At 35.8% G+C, this 21,336-nt stretch overlaps 1 protein-coding gene across 9 annotated transcripts in view; it reads right to left on the reverse strand.

Moving 5' to 3' along the window:
- The window catches only part of GSK3B (glycogen synthase kinase 3 beta), a 202,189-nt gene that overhangs the window by 16,483 nt on the left and 164,370 nt on the right, over positions 1-21,336 (reverse strand). For 6 of the 9 annotated variants that reach the window (XM_027105799.1, XM_027105732.1, XM_027105740.1 and 3 more), the window contains 3 exons: positions 21,092-21,130; positions 18,126-18,312; positions 3,927-4,025 (listed from right to left, as the gene is read on the reverse strand). In XM_027105799.1, the coding sequence (XP_026961600.1) occupies positions 3,927-4,025; positions 18,126-18,312; positions 21,092-21,130 (325 nt within the window). The remainder of the gene's footprint in view (positions 1-3,926; positions 4,026-18,125; positions 18,313-21,091; positions 21,131-21,336) is intronic. The other 3 variants (XM_027105772.1, XM_027105768.1, XM_027105790.1) reach the window with 1 other exon arrangement.

The following is a 21,336-nucleotide window of genomic DNA, read 5'->3' on the forward strand; positions in this document are numbered from 1 at the left end:
TTCTTTTGGAGAGGCTAGAGAATAACAACTATATATTCCCGGAGTAATCTCACCTTTAGGCCATGGAATAATAACCTTTATGCCACAATCTGGATAAGAAAAGGTTTACTTTCTTTGCTTTTCCAGAAGTAGCAATATAGAGACTAAATTGAGATTTCTGCCTACAATGTATTTAAAATTTAATAAGACCTAACATCTGAATACCATTTAATAACTTTGGCTACCAAAAGAAATTGACTAAAATCTAAAGCTTATTTCATGATAATATAGTCAGTATGATCACGGTTGATGGCATCTTCGTCATTCTACTTTGCTCTTCTTCTGCTTTTATCCTACCTACTTTAGGATTTAGCTTTGCTCCCAGATCAACATAAATGTCACAGAACTCCATTCTTATTTAAGTCAGCTATAAACAACATAAAAGCTTCTGAGGCAGTCATCTAGGAGCCTCTGTATTCTGATGATCTTGCTCAAGATACAAACATGTTTGACAGAAGCTGAACTTCAGTGGTGCGGAGCATCAGCAGAAATGGTATTTTAACAGATCAGAAGATAATTTCAGGGCTATGCTTCTCTTCCAAAGTTGTTTCTTAGTGATCTAAATCCAATGTTAGATGACTAGGAGGCACATTCTCAGGCTAGTCAAAGTAGATATTCTGCTTCTTGTTGATATGGTTTTGTCCTAAACTAAAAGTGGCTCTATTTTCATGTATATCCTTCATTAAATTGACTTATACTAAGTAAGCCAATTGTTTAATTAGAGGTACATATTGCAATTAATTCACCCAAAGACATATTGGGTTCTATTGTGGTGCTGCACCTAGGGTGGGTGATTAGAAATTCTAATTTTGATAATTTTAAATTAGAAAAATTTCCAGGTTCAGATCTTCAAGGTCTGAAGCTTTGTAGCTTAACAGTTTACTTCTTCATACCTTGGAACAGACCCTGAAATGCTTTGTGAGGAAAGTTTCAGCCATGTCAGCAGGCATTCATTCCCTCACTGCTTGGGTGGAGAGATGGGGTGCCTATTTATTCAGGCGAGGAGAGTCACAGGTTCTTTCATAAGAATGATCCTTTTTCATAAGAGGATGGATGTCAACCTGCCTTTCACATGGCTGGTTTTTAACATTTCTGGATCTGTCCTTACTTGGCAATAACAATAATAAAAATAGTGTAGCAGTTTCCTTTCACTGAAAGTCTACCATGTGACCAGGCAAAGTGTTAAGCACTTTGTACATTTTATATCTTACTTCTCACAACTATATGTAGTGGGTATTTACTATTCCTGTTTTATGGATAAAGAAACTGAAGCTAAGAAAGACAACAAAGAGCATGTATATTTTAAGGTGTTACTAAAGAATATAACTTATACTACCAAATTCTTATTTAAAATATGTGTACACGCACAGACATATATATTTACATAAATACAGGTGGCCGTTAAGGTCATACAGTCAATCCCTTCATCTAGATGAGTATTTCCTGAGGTATGTTTGGTGACATTTACTTTGGCTTGCATTACTTTGGCCCCAAAGGAAACTGTTTTCCTTTAACTACACTGTGGTGGTATGCCTTTGGCTTACACTGAAGGGCATGAAGGGCACTTAAGAAAGTATCCAAATGGAACTCACCATTACATTTATTGTTGAAACTTTATTGTTGAGAATTTCATTTACTCTTATCTCTTATAGTACCAAATCTGTGGCCCTAAAGGAGAAATACTTCTCAAACAGCAGAGTCAGAAACACTTTGCTTCTCCTAAGCCACCAGTGTGCTTTTAATCTAATGAATGATGGAAATTTTTTTTTTTTTTTGCGGTACGCGGGCCTCTCACTGTTGTGGCCTCTCCCGTTGCGGAGCACAGGCTCCGGACACGCAGGCTCAGCGGCCATGGCTCACGGGCCCAGCCGCTCCGCGGCATGTGGGATCTTCCTGGACCGGGGCACGAACCCGCGCCCCCCACATCGGCAGGCGGACTCTCAACCACTGCGCCACCAGGGAAGCCCCAATGGAAATTTTTAACAGATATCATTTCTTTACTTACTTTAGCCACTAGGAGGCTCAGAGAAATATGTGAAATCCTTTCTGATAACTATTAAGATACTCAAGGCATACATTCCTTTAATTTTAGCTCTGCCCTTAGCCTACTATTCCTCTATTAAATTCCTCATACCCTGATCTATTTCAACTTTAAAGTAAATTCTCAGGACCAAAGTCTAATGTCAGTTTCCATATTTATGTTGAAATTCGATTTCAACAGCTATAAAATGTATATACCACAATAAAATATTTTTTGAGGACTGCTGTAACCTGTAGCAAAGCAACATCAAAATCAGGTTACATACTAGGATCCTACCAGGCAGACAATTTGCCCAAAACCTTAGTTGCAATCATTAACTAGTTTAGTATTTCACATTAAGAAAATCATTTAAAATTACCCAAAACTTACCAATCATAATTCTCATTGTTATTCAGTCTAAAACAATTCCTAGAAACTAGATCAACAAGTAAATGTACTAGTTCGGGGTTAGGGCCTATTTAATGTTTTGAACAATCTGTGTAATCTAACGTTGGCCAGTGAATTATTAAGTTTATTAATAGCTCATCTAAGTAATTCTGTCTTCCTTCTAAATAGAGGTCATAGTTAAAAACAAAACCAAAAACAACCTCTATATTTTTACATTTATAAAATTCAAAGCACATTTCAGTACATAATTGATTTGTACCATATTACTCTAAGAGAGCACTGCCACTCATTTTACAGATTGAGAAAACTAATAAGACATTACTAAAACTAATAAAGTTCAAATGACTTTCTCAAGGTTAACATGTGCTGATGAAACTAGAATTAGAAAAGAGACCTTTCTTTTCAAACTTTTTCTGGCATGAAGACAGGCCACAGATTAGAATGAAATGTTTTAAATCCTTATTAGCAACATTCTAAAAGAATAAGATCGGACAGGAACAAACAACTCTGTGTCAGACAACATGAGAGAGATTTTGACCTCACTGTTGAATGCTAAGAACTAGTAATGCAAGATTTTATCTCTTGGAGCATAAACGCCCTTTGGCAAAAATGGGTCTGATCCAACTCAATTCAATGAAACAGATGATTAAATAAAAATGGAGTCAGCTCCTGACATCTGCGTTTTCGGTGGTGGTGGTGGTAGTGGGGTGTTGAGGGGAAGATACCAAATTCTTTGTGAGCCCAACTGTACTACCTACTATATTGCTAACTTCATTTTAGCTGTCCTTCCGAGGACCTTCAATTCACTCAAGGGTTGGGTATTTTCAAAATATCTGTAATGACAGTAATTCTCACTAAATCAGGTCCCAACATTAGCTAGCTATGGGACCAGCAGTGTACCTGAGCTCTAAGCTGAGAGACCATGTGGACGTTCTTTTCTTTTTGGATAGACAAGATTTAGTCATATTCTGATCTAAGTCTTAGCTAAATGTATTGGCATTGCAGTTTTAGCCCTTTCAAATGATTAAATTACACCAATCTATATTCATACTTCTTGAAAATTTGCCTCTCTAGTATATTAATATAATTTATATTCAGGGTGATGGAATTAAAGTGAATTATCTTCAATAATATTACATTTGTACAGACTGCTTTCTGCTATAAGCATCTCACTTCACATATTAATCAAGAAATTATACAGAAAGCATGACTTTTACAATAACAATTATGGTGACATCACTTAACATTATTATAAGATATTTATACCTCATATATAAAGCATTTATGGGGTCCTTTTATGCTTTTTGGAAATTAAAGCAACATTTTATTCCCATTTAATCATTTGGCTATGCTATGTTTTTGATACTTGGAAGGCACTAAATGTTCACATTCACCAAATGAGATAAAATGAAGACAAAAACAAAATATGTTTTTATAGAAGAGACTTATGTATTCTCACCTGAGGCTGCTGTGGTATTTGAAGGGGTTGAAGCAGCTGCTTGAATCCGAGCATGAGGAGGAATAAGGATGGTAGCTAGAGGTGGATTACTTGACAGTTCTAGAGAAAAGGTAAGACGCATGTGTTAGAATCCACTCTTAAATTTTATGTGAAACTATTTTATTGGTAACACTAACAGAAGATACAGCATTAAAACATTGGTTTAACAGAAAAAAAAGACATGATAAACCTACATCTGAAACTAAATCATGAGCTAGTAATTAACATATAGAGAAAGTCCACAGAAATGGTGTGATACATAACAAAGGCACTATCTGCTAAAATTAGGGTATCTCTGAGAACTAAAGATAGGCCGGGGAAAGGTACTGGTCAAAAGTTTGAGGGTAAGCATATTAATAAGATATATTTCCATCTTTCATTAACTTAAATATACTAGGTTTTCCCTTGGTGCTCTGACAGTATTTGACTGCAGGGATTGAGGGTGACAGTGTCATGGAAAAGAGAATATAATTGCAGTTTGTACTTCGGCATGCACAGACCAAGTTACTCGATAGCAGGTAAGATTTATCCAAACAGTAGTGGAAACGGGATTTAAGGAACACCTGTTTAAATTCTCATTGCTTTTATTAAAAATGTCTTTACTGAATTCTACTTTGCTTTTTAACTTAGTAAGATTATTACTTTTTAAAAGTTTGAAATACGCTTTTATCTGCACATGGAAAGTTTCTCTCTGTCAACTGTATACAAACTGGCTTTCTTTAAAGAATTAAGTTCTGTATATGAATCTTGAGAAAAAGATGATATTGGACTTAATAATGTAAACAACTACCGAGACATGGTGGTGAGCTTGTACATAAAATTATCTGGTGTTAACTTCCGATAATACGACTTCTTCTAGTCTGCCTGGGATAACCCTGGTTTATTCTTGTAGTTCTGGCATTTAACTAGTGAGTGCTTATTTCCACTCTAATAAGTGTCGCTATTAATAATTCTTATTCCAATAATTTGAAGGAATAATTATACGACCGTACTAGCTAAAGGAAGATGTTATCCTCTGAGCTACAAGCAATTCACAGTTACGGCACGGACTAAAAAAAGTTAGGAAATAGTATTTTCTTTAAATTAAAGTAAAATTCACATAATATAAAATTAATCATTTTAAAGTGTATAATTCGTGGAAGTTAGTACATTCACAATGTTGTACAACCATCACCTGTACCTAGTTTCAAAATATTTTCATCACCCCAAAGGGAAACCTTTAAGCAACTACTCGCCATTCATCCCTCCCGCCAGCCCCTAGTAAGGGAAATATCGTTTTAACGCAGTACTTTACAAAGCCCCTGGCAATACTGATTTATTCAACTTGGTGCCTTAGTAGCTAAATTTTGTACTAAATCGGATACTAAATGATAACCAGATTCTGGTAAAAAGAAGCAATATGCTGATGTCAAGATATATGAAAAATGAATGGGAGGAAAAGCTCAAAACTGAGAGAAGACTATTCATTATCTTTTCCCCTTAAATGAGAAGACTTATTAGGTCAGCTCATCAAATAATAACCTTCCCTGAGTTGGAAAATCACTGCCCTAATGATCAGGTTTGAAGAGATGCTGTTTTCTCATAATCAGCTTTAGTAGCTGTTTCAGTTCTCACTGAGGTACAGAAAGAGCCAATGTAGTTTTACTTCAAATCAGTCCAATTTTAACGCACAACCTTACACCTAGAAAAAGAAAAGAATCACTGATAATTGCCATGGCTGATGAGTTTATGGTTCTAAGAATAAAAATTAATGTAAGATGTGGTAGTTACTCTTCAGTAATCCAAAAGAAAGTCAGACTTACCATCCCAGTTAAGATTAAAATCTTCTAAAATAGAAAAGCTTCTTTAAAATCCACCCATCCATCTACCCACCCACACCCTCATCCAACTAACAATACTGAGCATGAAAGATTGTGTTAGGTCCCAGGATAGACAGATAAAAAGATGGTTGTCTTTGTCTGTTCAACAGAAATAGGAAATGGAAGGACAATTACACAAATAAGCTGGCAAGAAAGGCATTCAATCGATTCGAGACTGGGACACTTTTAAGTTAAAAGATCTCTATGACTATGAGCCCAACATCTAAAAGAAAACCCAAAAAAGGAAAAGATGACCAAAGATTTTAATATAAGACATTCTGACAGAGCTACAATTGAGATAATCTTTAAAATAAACTGAGTATCAGTGGTCTGTGGTCACATGCTGTCCATTTTCTCCCATTCACTCAATCTCTTTTACCAGATCACCTATCCTTGTGTATTTGCATGTCCAATTGAGGGCCATGGTGGTTTTGTGTCTTATTCTGGTTAAGGTGTATGTATGCGTACACACACACACACACACAGTTGCAGGGTTTGAGAAAAACAATCCTCTTTTTTACTAGGTGGTAGGGGGGTAACTAATGAAAGTGAAAGGGAACAGCAAAGAAAGACGATGATAACCAAAAAAAAGGAAGCTATGGGATACTGGAGGCTTTGCCACATCTAAAGACACAGGGGAGAGGTAAGTAAAGTTCATGAAACAACTTAAAAGACTAAGTTCTTAACCTAGAGTGAACAGTGGATAGCCTTTGGGGGCGGGGAGAACTTTTGTGAAAGTTTTGAGTCACACACCCAAAAACTTAAGAAATTCTAAACTGGACAGCCACATATAGCTCTATTATCTCTCCAACTTCTATACACCATTGTCCTTTTCCTCTTCCCTAATTATATGTATTCCTTCAGGTCCATTGCTTTCCATCCATTAGCTCTTCTCCACTTCAGAGAGCTTGCTAACTGTCACAGCTTTTGCTTGTGTGAACGAGGAAGCCTCCATGTATTATAGCACTGTTTTCTACACTACAAGTCTGTCCCTTTTGTGAGGAGAGACTATGGGCACTTCTGTGGGCTGTCACAAGTAGTCCAAAATGCTTGCAATTTTTTTTTTTTTTTTGCATGCAACAATTACAACCTACTCCCAATCTCCCTGTCTATCCATGGCACTGAATAGTAAGGAAACGGAGGCAATGAGTATGCATACAAAATGCACAGAAAGAAAGCAAAAAAAAGGATGGCATTTTGGAGGACAGAAAGAGCAAAGCAACAGACATTTTTAGAATCAGGGAAAGTATATGTATTCTTTTTTTCTTTAAATTTTATGGACTGATTGATTGGCTGTGTTAGGTCTTCATTGCTGTGCGCGGGCTTTCTTTAGTTACAGTGAGCGGGGCAACTCTTCGTTGCAGTGCGTGGGCTTCTCATTGCGGTGGCTTCTCTTGTTGTGGAGCACGGGCTCTAGGCGCTTGGGCTTCAGCAGTTGTCGCATACGGGCTCTAGAGCGCAGGCTCAGTAGTTGTGGCACACGGGCTTGGCTGCTCCGTAGCATGTGGGATCTTCCTGGACCAGGGCTTGAACCCGTGTCCCCTGCATTGGCAGGTGGATTCTTAACCACTGTGCCACCAGGCAAGTCCCAGTATATGTATTCTTAAAGGCAGAGAACATGATGGCGTGTAGAAGAGATTGAAAATGAAAAGTTAATATTTATTCACTAAATATATGTGTGAGTCTTGAGAGCAGGGAGATTATTAAGGAAACAAGGAAGCCCATAATATAAAAGTGGGTCTAGCTATGGAAAAGAGGTGGGAAGAATAAGAGACCGCATTACTCCAGAGACATGGTTCAAACAAAATGGCAATAGGTTCCAGAATGTTTTAGAAAACTTCATGCATGACAAGGATTTCTTCAACCAATTGAAGATGCCATAAAACTACTCATTAAAAGAAAAATCCCATAGTAGTTTATGAGGAAACATTATGAATGTTTTGATGGTGTATCAATCATTATGTGGTCCACCATCAAAACATAATGCACAATTCGAACAAAAGCAAATGAATTTAAAAATAGCTATCAATAAGCCAACCAAGAAAGGTATCAACCAACCAAAAGGTTAACCGAACTCATTTAAATAAATTTTGCTGCACTGTTGACACTAAAAACTATAGAAGAAAAATTCCCATGAAAAGACCACTGTAAGTTAAGCAATCTTTTTAAATGTTAAAAACAAGAACAGAACCTAAATCTAGTTGTTTTGGAGAAACCTGAAGTTTCCCTTAAAGTTTCTCTTCTTCCAAATATAAGATTTCCAAATTTATTAATAAGAAAGGGCGGGTTTTTGTTTTTTTTTAATTTGCAGGGGTGGGGGATAGGAGGAGGGGTGGGAAGAGGTATATACGTTTGTTAAAACTGTGTTGTGTGAAAGCTGAGGATAAGTTTGAGAATAGTAATCAATGTACAAACCAGAAGGAAGAAATCAACCCTTTATTAACTAGACCTCTTACAGTCATAAGTTAGAAGGAAATCTTCTTTGTTACCTTTGAAAGGGCTCAACATGCAGACCCCCAGAAAGGAGTCACTACAAGAGGCAAACTTTCTTTACCTTCTATAAGTAGTCTGAGGTTTTCATGTGTGTATCAGGTCTCTTAAGAATAAATGAAAATTGCCAGTGGTTGTCTATATAGTTAAAACTGCTGTTTTTTTTTCCTATTCACAGAAAATGACTTAACAATGGCATGGTACTTTTTCTTTGAGGAGTAATTTAAATGTTAGGATGGTGAACCTTGATCTTACACACTGAATTCTAATGTTGCTTGTTTGGATATATATTTTTTAGATGAACAAGTAACCCCATTACAACTGTTTCTCTCTTAACAATTTCAAAGTGCCCAGGCCAGGAAATCTCTGACCAAGTTCCTAACGTTGACTACATATGCCATACTCATTCAGAAAAGTAAACAAATACTAATCAGAAGATCAGACAAATAGTAAACAAATTACAAGGCTTGCTCCTGCTGCTTGGTAATATTAGCAATGTTTCATGCGCGGACTACATGATACCTGTAGAAACCCATGACTACTTTGCCTTGGAACTGCCCAAGAGGGAGCATCACAATTTATACTAGTCACCCAAAAAGGTCTGTACTACATTTATAGTAATGCATTGTATACAACATAATGCATTTTGTGTACTACATTTATAGTAATGATACATTTACAAGTTATCTAGCAAAATGTTAGCATTTTTAAAGTCCTGGTGATTAAAAAGAATAAGCTTTAGTAACCTGAAAATCTTAGAACTCCATTCTTGATGAAATGTAATAAGTGTAGCATTTATGTTGAATTCTGCAGGAACCAGTCTGTGTTTTTCTTGTGTCCATTTGTACCATGATTTTACATATCTTACCCTTTCATGCTCTATGTTTTTAGCTTTATTTCTCATTTTTTCTTTGTCCTTCTGGAGTCAACTCATTTTTTATAATCAGAATTTTGGAGCTGTATGTGTCTTTTTTTTTTTTTAAACACATGTTCTTTCTTATTTTATTCTTTCTGACAGAGTTTTGAAAAGAATCTTTTTTTTTTAACATCTTTATTGGAGTATAATTGCTTTACAACGGTGTGTTAGTTTCTGCTTTATGACAAAGTGAATCAGTTATACATATACATATGTTCCCATATCTCTTCCCTCTTGCGTCTCCCTCCCTCCCTATCCCACCACTCTAGGTGGTCACAAACCACCAAGCTGATCTCCCTGTGCTATGCGGCTGCTTCCCACTAGCTATCTATTTTACGTTTGGTAGTGTATATATGTCCATGCCACTCTCTCACTTTGTCACAGCTTACCCTTCCCCCTCCCCATATCCTCAAGTCCATTCTCTAGTAGGTCTGTGTCTTTATTCCCATCTTACCCCTAGGTTCTTCATGACCTTTTTTTTTTTTCTTAGATTCCATATATATGTGTTAGCATACGGTATTTGTTTTTCTCTTTCTGACTTACTTCACTCCATATGACAGACTCTAGGTCCATCCACCTCACTACAAATAACTCAATTTCGTTTCTTTTTACGGCTGAGTAACATTCCATTGTATATATAGAACTACCATATGACCTAGCAATCCCACTACTGGGCATATACCCTGAGAAAACCATAATTCAAAAAGAATCATGTACCAAAATGTTCATTGCAGCTCTATTTACAATAGCCAGGAGATGGAAGCAACCTAAGTGTCCATCATCGGATGAATGGATAAAGAAGATGTGGCACATATATACAATGGAATATTACTCAGCTGTATGTGTCTTTGAATATCCTTTAATCCAACTACCTCATCTTTTTAAATTAGTAAACTCAGAGATAGTGTCTTGGCCAAGATCTGCACCTAGTTAGAGAGAGACTGGGAAGGAGACTTTAGGTCTGACTTACTCCATATGCAATACTGCATATCTTTATTGCCTTGGTTATACATCACATACCACCAGTATTCTGGTCTTCCTGGAAGTGTATCTGTCCAAACTACACACAGAACTTTAAGTCCAGACATTAGTTTTTCATTGTTTGTTCCTATAACATTCCACATTCTCTCCAATAGTACAGTTGAGGCAGCAGAGACACTCAAATCTCAGGGAAAGGGAAAATAATCCTCATAAATAATTGATAATTTAGATCCTAAAATTCTGAATACAGTCAATACTGTATGTCAGTAGTACTCTAGTTGCCTGAACTAAAGCTAACCTGCCCCCTCTTACTGGCACTCACGAATTTCCTAAGCTCTCCCTTGCAGTGTATTTCCTTGGTTTAGCTTTCAATACCTAGAAGAGTACAGCTTACCTCGATATTTTACTCTTCTAAATTATTCATAAAATATTAAAGAATAATGCTGACACCAATTCCTTTGATAAGTATAAACAGCTCCATCTCTCATTTATTTACTAGAATAATCCTTTTATTTATACCCAAATTTCCTCAAGTCCATTTATCAAGATCTTTTATAGCCATTTTTCACCCAGAAGAACACAGTAGAAAAACAGGGATAGCCATGTGAAAGGTTTATAGTTTAGTTAAAAAAAAAAAAAAAAAAGAGGGGCACTGCAAGTGAGAGCAGTTTATGAGTTCCTCTTTAGGATTTGATTCATATCCTACATATAAATCAAGATTTCCTATCTTATGTAAATTTGTTCTTGCTATTGTAAATGATAATAAATCTAAAACCAAAAAGACCCTAGTCAAGGTTAGAATATTACAAGATACTTCATTACCGTAATTAAGGTGGTTGAAATACTATGTCCACTTTATTATTTTTTTTAACTTTTTATTTTATATTGGAGTATAGCCGATTAACAATGTTGTGACATACTATGTCCACTTTAGATGTGGCTGAGGGTAAGACAGGCTAGAAGAAAATACCCAGGATATAGAAAGCTAGGTAAGCAGGTGGGCTGACCATATTTATGCATATCACTATTTCATAACAAAAAAACTGGTTTAAAAATCATTGCTATAAAGATATGGAGCCTCCTAATTATCAAAAATAATGAGTTACAACAGATTTTATAAATAAGTAGTCTACTGCTTTCAGATGAAGAAGTATAAGCCTTTGGTAAGCTGGCCTTCTGTAACACTTGCTTTTGTTGCCCACGCCCAACTTGTCCTCAGACCCTGTTTTCATCACTTCCTTTTCTTTAACACAGTCCTAAACGCATTAAAAAAATCTTTCTCTGATCCTTCCCCCATTCCCTTCGGTTTTCTCTTACTCTTCCTTTTACTGTCTTTTTTTCCACTTGATTTCTGGAACCCCTTTGCTGTCTCATCACTGTTTTCCTCATGTCCGGATACTCTTTTCCCTGTATCCCAAGACATCCGTAGTCTGCCTGAGTTTGCATGCTGTTTTCTGAATGCTCCAAATATCCTGTTTTAACTCTCATTTAAGCAGTCCCCCCTTCTTCTGGCCTAACCAATAAGCCACTCTTCCTCCTTGTTCCCCCACAAAACTATCATTCCCTCAGATAACCCAGCTAAGTGGTAGAGCAGTAGACTCTTCAAACTAAGTCACACTAATGGAAATAGTTGATAATCTTTACTTACACCTGCCCAACCCCCATCCTATCCAATGCCCTCAGGGGGACGTTTACTAAAATAATTTTACTTGGTAAAATCTCATAAAATCAGGTTAGAAAATTGGAACTGGGGATGTGTGTGGTGGAATTAACTGGAGACTCATCTTTAAACATACAAAACTACCTATTTCCAGTATATTCCAGCCTTAGAATAGGTAAGGAATTGGTAAACAAAGAGAATATCGATCTCTGTTGGGATTTCCAGATTCTATTTGATTCCTAAGGTCTGATTAAGTTATGTCCAACCTTTCAGATCCAATAACTGAGGGAAAGGGAAAGAAGGGTATGGTATGCTAAAGGTCTGTCCTGGTTTCCAATGTCTGGAGGCAGGTAATACTGTCAGTCAGGGGATCCTAGAACACAGAAACCCCAGTGCCAGAAAAAAAGAGAGGTGTAATAGTTATGGATCCAGAAGGTCAGAAGGATCTCAAAGTTTTCTGTCCCATATCTGTTCACCTCTCTTCTCCCTCTAGCTGATCACAGAAACACTTGTTTTGATCATATGAAAGTAATATTAACTAACATTTATGGCTATTTACTCATGGCACAGTAACAAACATCAAATTGTAGTTAGCTATAAGCTTTACTATATTCTACTCAAGTGTCTAATCTTCATAGTTCTGTTCATATGGTAGGTTTACTTTACTAATTAAAACAACAGTACCAACAACTAGAGGGAACATTAGAAATGCCCAATAAGTACAGGTTGCATGAATTAATAAATACTGTGTGTATTTAAAGTGGCAGGTATCAATCACTCAAACAGTCATTGAGCACCTACTATATGTAGATCAGGGATTACCTTTAGTTTATCTGGGGAAAATAGTATAGACTTCACTGAAAATTTGCTGTGAGGATGTAGGAGCGTACAGCAGAACCTCACTAATGACACCCTCCATCCCCCCCTACCTCTGCCCCCATGTTTCCTATCTCTGCACTCTCTCTAGCTATACAACCAACTGGAAAGTTAGTTCTCCTTCTTCATTCTCTTGAATTAGCCAGTTTTATTCTGATCATCCATTAACTGCTATTAATTAGTATGTGCTTTAAAGTTGCATCTGCACAACAGTTACATCTTTGCCTTAGTAAATAAGATGACCATTTGCAAAAACTGCTCCAAAATCAGAACAGGGAGGATCAAACAGAAATAACAAAAATTATTGACATCAAGTAGCACCTCTTTCCTGGACAGCTGTGTCCTTATATGGAAACACTGTTCAAGTATAATAGTGATCTAGAAGGATAGGGAGAAAGTACTACTAAGTGATCATAGCCTAGTTTCAGAATGGCTGCTAAGACAGGGCAGCATTTAACAACTTTAATAAAGAAGGGCCATATTACAAAATGATGTCATGTTCAACTTAATACATTGAGTTTTATGAAAAACCATTTCAAGGATATATTCACAGGGTCCATTTGAAGAGGTACAAAGATTCATGCACATCCTTTTCACTGATATCCAAAGAATCACATAGAGTCTGACAGCCACAGAGATTGCATGCCATGTCTACATATACCACATCCCTGTACACACATATTCTTCAACTCCTCAAAGTCATATGCACATTCAGACATACACAGAGTCATATTTATGTTTGATATCCTGGGCAAATATAAAAAGTTGAAATATCAAAATAAAACATTCTTCATTCCTTTTTTAAAACTTGTAACAATTAGGTATGTGTGAACAAAGTCTGAGTTAAATTATTTACTCTTTAAAATGAGCCTTTTCTTTACTTTAGTTGATTCTATTATTTGACAATATGAAAACTGCCCACTCACAAAAGTCCTTCCAATATTTTAGAGACCATATTCTAAAATCTAAGCCGATTTATTTTCATGTTAATCTGTCTTATGAACACAATTTACTAGAGAACAGGTAAATAGCATTTACCAGGTTCTAAATCATTATACTGCAGTAAGCCTTAGGATCAAATGAGATACCACTTCACACCCACTGAGACAGCTATTAAAAAAAAAAAGGAAGACAAGTATTTGTGAGGATGTGAAGAAATGGGGACGCTTGTAACATTCCTGGTAGGAATGTAAAATGTGCAAGCCATTGTGCAAAATGGTTTGGTAGTTCCTTAAGAAATTAAACATAGAATTACCATATGACTCAAAAAAACTGAAAACAAGTATTCAAACAAATTCATACTTGTACACAATGGTCAGAGCAGCACTATTCACAATAGCCAGAAGGTAGAAACAAACCAAATGTCCATCAGTACATGAATGGATAAACAAAATGTGGTATATCCCTATGCTATGGACTGAAGGTTTGTGTCCCCTTAAACTTCATATGCTGAAGCCCTAATCCACAATGTGATGGTATCTGGAAGTGGAGTCTTTGGGAGGAAATTTGGTCATGAGGGTAGAACCCTCATGAATGGGATTAGTGGTCTTATAAGAAGCGACACAAGAGAGGTGATCTCTCTTCACCACATGAGCAAAAAGTAGCCATCTGCAAACCAGGAGGTGGGCCCCTGCCGAACACTGAATTTGCCGGCATCTTGATCTTGATGTTCCCAACCTCCAGAACCGTGAGAGATAAATGTTTGCTGCTTAAACCTAAGTGTCCATCGACAGATGAATGGATAAAGAAGATGTGGTACATATATACAATGGAATATTACTCAGCCATAAAAAGAAACGAAATTGAGTTATTTGTAGTGAGGTGGATGGACCTAGAGTCTGTCATACAGAGTGAAGTAAGTCAGAAAGAGAAAAACAAACACCGTATGCTAACACATATATATGGAATCTAAAAAAAAAAAAAAAAGGTTCTGAAGAACCTAGGGGCAGGACAGGAATAAAGATGCAGACGTGGAGAATGGACTTGAGGACACGGGGAGGGGGAAGGGTAAGCTGGGACAAAGTGAGAGAGTGGCATGGACTTATATATACTACCAAATGTAAAATAGATAGCTAGTGGGAAGCAGCCACATAGCACAGGGAGATCAGCTCGGTGCTCTGTCACCACCTAGAGGGGTGAGATAGGGAGGGTGGGAGGAAGACGCAAGAGGGAGGAGATATGGGGATATATGTATATGTATAGCTGATTCACTTTTTTATACAGCAGAAACTAACACACCATTGTAAGGCAATTATACTCCAATAAAGATGTTTAAAAAAAATAATGTTTGCTGCTTAATCCACCTAGTCTATGGTATTTTGTTATAGTTGCCTGAACTGATTAAGACATGATATAATGAAATATTATTCTGCCATAAAAAGGAATGAAATACTGATACATGCTACAACATGGATGAGCTCTGAAAACATGCTAAGTGAAAGAATCCCACATTATGTGATTCCATCATATGAAATACCCAGAATAGGGAAATCTATAGAGACAGAAAGCAGATTGGTGGCTACCAAGGGCTGAAGGAGGGATTAATGGAGACTGAGTGCTTAATGCGTATGGAGTTTTCTTCAGGAGCAATGAAAATGTTTTGGAATTTGACAGAAGTGATAGCTGCACAACACTGTGAATGTATTAACACCACTGGATTGTTTACTTTAAAATGGTTCATCTCATGCTATGTGAATTTTATCTCAGTTTTTTAAAAAGCTTAGAAATTCATAAAATAACAAACTTAGTTGTTTTAAATTTTATTTTCTTTAGTAATAATAGAAAATTATTAGCCAGTGACTGAAGAGTTAAATGTAATTACTTCAAAAATAGTGCATGGGAACAGTGAAACTGAATCCTGGATTTTAAAATCTGATCAAAGAAAGGTTTAAGCAGCATCTCATTTTCAATCAACACATACAGGTGCACACACACATTGAAGAGTATGTATCAAAATATGTCTCAATTTAAGGAGAATTATTCTCCAAAATGTATCCATCATAAATATCACCTTGTATGCATTTGAGTTTCTAGCAAGTTGTTCACTTGACAAGGGGCTGTCTTGATTTGTGTATTCTGAGAAACAAAGTACTTGCTGGAGAAGATACTTAGCATGGGAAAAAACGCAATCAAGTTTCCCTTCAAAATTTGGGAAACTTTAAAGTTACCTGACAGAAATGGTAAAAAAAAGAGGTAAAGAAATTTAGCACTGACTTAGTAGTTTCTGATGTCAAGACTCCACAGTTCCACTGGATGTCACTGTATACAAAAGCCTTTTAGATACCACTTTAAAAAGCAATCCACTAAATAATTATATTATGCAGACAATAAACATATACCTACAGTACAAAAAGGAAAAAAATGTATCATGCTATGTAAATGGATACATGTAGAATTTCCAATGGCGGTCTCAGACAGATTCAAAAAGTGCTTCATATTAAAAACTTTAGGTGATGTAACCTAAAAAACTATATAGATGGTTCAAAAAGTAGCTCTACTGATAACAAAGACACAGATGTAAAAGATGCATATACAGTTTGAAAAAAATTGTTTTATGAAATTTGAGATGTAAAATAAATTCCTAACCTAATATTAACTTTACATAATATATAATTTTCAATATATTCAAGTTAACAAAAAGAACCCTTTTGGGATCTTCTAAATGGGAAAATAGAGGATCACTTTATATTCAAGGATTAACAGTTTTAGCATTAGAAAAAAGACTGAAAAGAGCTACACCATAAAATGCTAAAAGTGATTATTTTGAAGACTAAAAGTACTTCGGGATTGTGATTTTAATTTTCTCTACCTCCTCTGCATTTTCAACATTTTCTTCCATCTACATGTATTACTTGATTAAAACAAAAGCAGTAAGAATTAAAAATAAAATTTATTTTCTCAAGAGGTCTAAAACTTGTATGACATGGAATCAATGAATTTCTGTTCTGGAAGAGGCCAAGAGTCTCCCAGTCTATCCTTCTTCCAAATCAGAATCATCTTATCTACAATATTTGACATCATCCAGCTTTTCCCCGATATACAGATCAATATTCCGAAAACAGCTTGTTCCATTATTACCAGCTGAAAACTTCTTTATTGATTCATCAATAATTTTATTTAGTCTCTATTTATGCCAGGGGCTGAGGTCTTTATTTGAGGTATTTTTCTCAGGAGTCCCTTAAGTCTTCACTTTTCCAGGCTCTATATCCAATTCTGCTCCTTTGTATACCCTACCTGGCATTCATTAACATTCTTCTTAGAGAGGCATAGTCAGGACTTAAAACAACATTCCAAGTGATTTCTGATCAACCCTAGTCAAAATTAATAGTCCCAGGATACCTGAACATTTTTCTTAGATGAACGTGGACTACATCAGCATTGCCAGCATTACATAATAGTGACAGCTTAAGATTATAGTCAACTGAATCATCCAGGTCTATTTTACTAGCAACTTAGATGTTCCAAATCTAAAGTTTAAGCAGCACATTTTTCCACAATCAATTTTAGAAAAGTTTAAATATGGGGGAAAAATTGGCTTTATAATAAAGGAAATATATCTATTTCCTGATCACAGAAAGCTCTCCATCCCCCTTCTATATTTTTAGCTTGACTAATCAATGAAAACAAGCAATCTATTTATTCCTTGTTTTATCTATAGGGAATTGTACACATTTAATGTTCAGTTTAGGAAGAAAATCATATCATCAGAGGCAGTGTGGTTGATGAATTAATGAAAAACAAACATAGAACTGGTGAAGAAATGACTATCCCTGGGCTTTTTAGAAACCACCAATGCACAAACTTAGTTTTCCAATCAGTGTTTTCTCAGCAGCAATGATGCCAAGCCCAGAAGGGATGAGAATTTCTCTTCTACATCCCTTATATATAAAGTTATATTAAGTTCCAAGAAGGGGTTTATAGGACTCTAGTTTTCCCCATCTGTATAATGTCTAAAATTACAAAAATAGAGCCACCAATTTATTCCCAGGTTAAAAAAACTTGATATAAATCCTTGGGAAGCAAGAAATTTTAATATTCTAACTTTTATATACAAAGCTGAAGGTTAAATTATACATTAGTCTTACTAGTGATAAACCTCACTCAGTGAAATCTCTATATAACTTCTCCAGTGCCAAGATTTATCATAATCTGCTAAAAATTAGAGAAGCTATGCCTATTTGAAACTTTTTGCCTGCCATTATTTTGTTCAAAACCATACAAGTGGTAGCCTAATAAGTGGTTAGATAGGATGCTTCCTACCTGCATAAGTACTTAATATGCCTACTTTTATCCTACACAGATTTAATTAACAGAGTGTCACTTCACACACATGTGTAATTTTCCCAGAAATGGTAAAAGAATTAAGTGTTAGAAGTTACCTTGAGTGGTGAAGTTGAAGAGTGCAGGTGTGTCTCGCCCATTTGGTAGTTTGACATTTGGGTCCCGTAATTCATCAAAAAATGAATGTGCACAAGCTTCCAGTGGTGTCAATCGGGCAGTTGGGGTATACTCCAGCAGACGGCTACATAGTGCAATCGCCTCTGGTGGAGTTCGAGGTCGGAAGACCTACGGTATAAAAAAAGAGAAGGTACAATTAATGTTTCCTTGTAAGAATCTTAGCAAATTATCCTCTGAGTACTGAGTTAATTCCCACCATGTACAAAAACATGGTTGCATTTGTGAAAGGAACCTTCTAGAATGAAAGGAGTTAACTGCACATGATTTACCACAGTGATGTGAACCGCTAATTAAAGACTATATGAGAAAAGCTCAGAGAAAAAACTAGGGGAAATGGAAAAAAATCTATATATGCTGATCATAAAGCAGTACAATCAAACATGCACACAAAATGTGACAGGCACAAAAGAAAGCCTGAGTTCTGGAGGCAAGCGCAACTAGGAGAATACAAAATTAATTTTAAAGTTTTGACTGCTGTGGCAACAGATAAAACGTTGCCTCTTTTGTGTGATTTTTTTAGCAGAACGATTATGGATAATGGACAGCGCTGTTCAAATTTTGGCAATTAATATCTTTTAAAAAAGAAAAGCTGTTTTACTCTTAGTCTATAAATATTAATGATTTGGTATTAATTCTTCAATAAGCAGAGACTATTATTATTTGAAGAAATTCTTGAATATCCAGAACTTCGCAAAATGTCCAAAACTGTTTTCTCAGGTAGTGGTTGTCGTGAACACGGCCAGTTTACCCTCATTTGAATAAATATTCTAGGGTTTTAATCAGGAATAGAGAAATGTATTTTTCATTAAGAGCTATTAATTCACAGAAAAAGTAAACTGAAAGCTATACTGAAGCAAAATGCAAATAAATAAATTTGCTTAAAGGAATAGAAAGCTTTCTACTCATCTATGTCTTAAAACTCCTAATAAATACATGAAACTATGAAAAATATACTGTGTTCTAAATTATGGACAGTTAAAGAATAAAAGCAGAAGGTGAAAAACAAATAAACGAACAGAAAGCCTTTGAAACTAAAGAAAAATGAAACATATACCCCTTGACAGGAAGAACACAGAATCAAATAGAAGGTGTAGTAGTGGCAGTGGTGGAGGTGGACAGACACATAAAGAGAAAGAGATGTGTAAAAATGGAGGGAAATAGACCTAAAAGTGAGGAAAGAACATGTAGATTGTGACAAGGCACAGAGGAGCCTGGGAGGCTTAAGTTTTCCTAACGAGAAAGGCTCATGTAACATTTGTCTATTCACCTAGGCTGAAAGCAGAACTGGTTACTACTACAGACTCCTTAGGTTATAAGAGACTATTTATAAGAGTACTCTACTCTGAAAATCTTTTTTTATTCCTTTTGTTTTTACACAAAGTTTATTATTAATAAAGATATTTTCCATGGAAATTGAGAGATTGGCTTGGGTAGGATATTAGAAATTTACTTCCGAATATTAAAGGCCTTAGTTAATTTATTTGGCTTGTTAGAAAACCCTCTCTCTAAGGTCAAAAACTGCTTTATCTTTATTCTTTTGAGTAATCTGACTTGCCTCAGTCAAGGAGTTACTGTATTATTTGAAATGTTTAGATCTTACACTGTTCTTAGTCATTTTCCCCTTTCTTGCTCCCCAGCCAGAACCATAATCAAAGTGTGAAAGAAAATAATCAGTGGAAATATTTAGAAAATTTTTCGTAAAAATATTAAGCACTACTGACATTGCTCTGAGGGCAATTTGCATTTGACAGCATATGGATTTATTTTGCTAGCTAGTCTAATAAAAATGTCTCTGCACCAATATGGTAACACATAAGTAGAATTAAAAGTACCACCACCAAAAGCAGAAATAAATATCTTCTAACATTCAAATGCAGGGAAGCTACACAGTGAGTGTAGTTTAAATGAAAAAAAAATTTGTGTTATTGCTATTAATAAATCAGTATTGTAAGCTTATTTCTGATTATTAAAAAAAAAAGTCATCCACATCTTTCTGGTTTCTTACTGGCTACAAGTGACCATCCATGTTGGTACTAAGACACATATTAGCTTATTCTTGCCAGGGAATCCTAACTCACAGTATCAAAGAGTTAAAAACAATAAAGAAAAGAATTCATACCAAGAGCCTAAAATTAAGACTTAACCCGCCTTTTAAAAATGTATCCATTATTAATTTAAACCCCTTGAGAGATTCTTGATGAGAAAAGTCTTGGTTCAGTAATCTATGGATAAAGGTTAAGCGGAAAATTATGCGGGGTCAAAACCCAGTGTACCCAAAGTCCAGATTTCTGACCATAAGACTGGGTGTGGTAGCATGCAACTTTCAAAAATTACAGGCCAAACTAGAAATAGCTCTTCTGAATTATGTCTGTGTCTAAAGAAAAGGAAATCAGTAACTATTGAGATTTGGCTTCTTTTTTTTTTTTGGCCGCAATGCGCGGCATGCAGAACTTCCCCAACCAGGGATCGAACCCGTCCCCACTTCAGTGGAAATACAGAGTCTTGACCCCTGGACTGCCATGGAAGTCCTTGGCTTTTAGTTTCTGCTGCTTTTCATTCCTTACTCATTTAAATTGCCTAACACTCGGAATCTTTGGTTCTGTGGATCTTTGTCAATATTTATTCTTGTAAAAATAATAATTTTTAAACCCCTCAACTCCTAAACTTCAGCTTAGATGTCAATAAATCACTCAGGAAACTGACAATCTAAATATACTATAAGCAAAACCTATACCATACAGTGAGTAAAAACAGAAATCACAGCTACCTACATTGTTTTTACTATTACATTTCAAGAATGAATAACTATTTAGCCTTTCAAAAAAAGTTTTCCCCCTAGTTTTATAGACCTGCCCTGAAATTTTGGGAAAAAAAATTAAGTACATACCCGAACTCCTGAGGTGAAATGTCCTGTTCCTGACGAATCCTAAAGATGAGAATGCAGTGAAATAATCCAAACAGGGGAAGTCAATCCAAAAGAGAATAGTCCAGCAAGGAAAAATATATCCAATGTTATAAGAAATCCATGGTGTGGGGGGGGGACATAGAAAATGTTTATACAGTTATAAACTTTAAACATCAGTCTCCACAGTAGCAAGTCCAAGTTTTAAAAATTATTTCACCACAGTGTAT

The sequence above is a fragment of the Aethalodelphis obliquidens genome, unplaced genomic scaffold, assembly GCF_003676395.1.
Source record: "Aethalodelphis obliquidens isolate GAN/ISIS:26980383/991018 unplaced genomic scaffold, ASM367639v1 scaffold1, whole genome shotgun sequence".
NCBI classification, from domain to species: domain Eukaryota; kingdom Metazoa; phylum Chordata; class Mammalia; order Artiodactyla; family Delphinidae; genus Aethalodelphis; species Aethalodelphis obliquidens.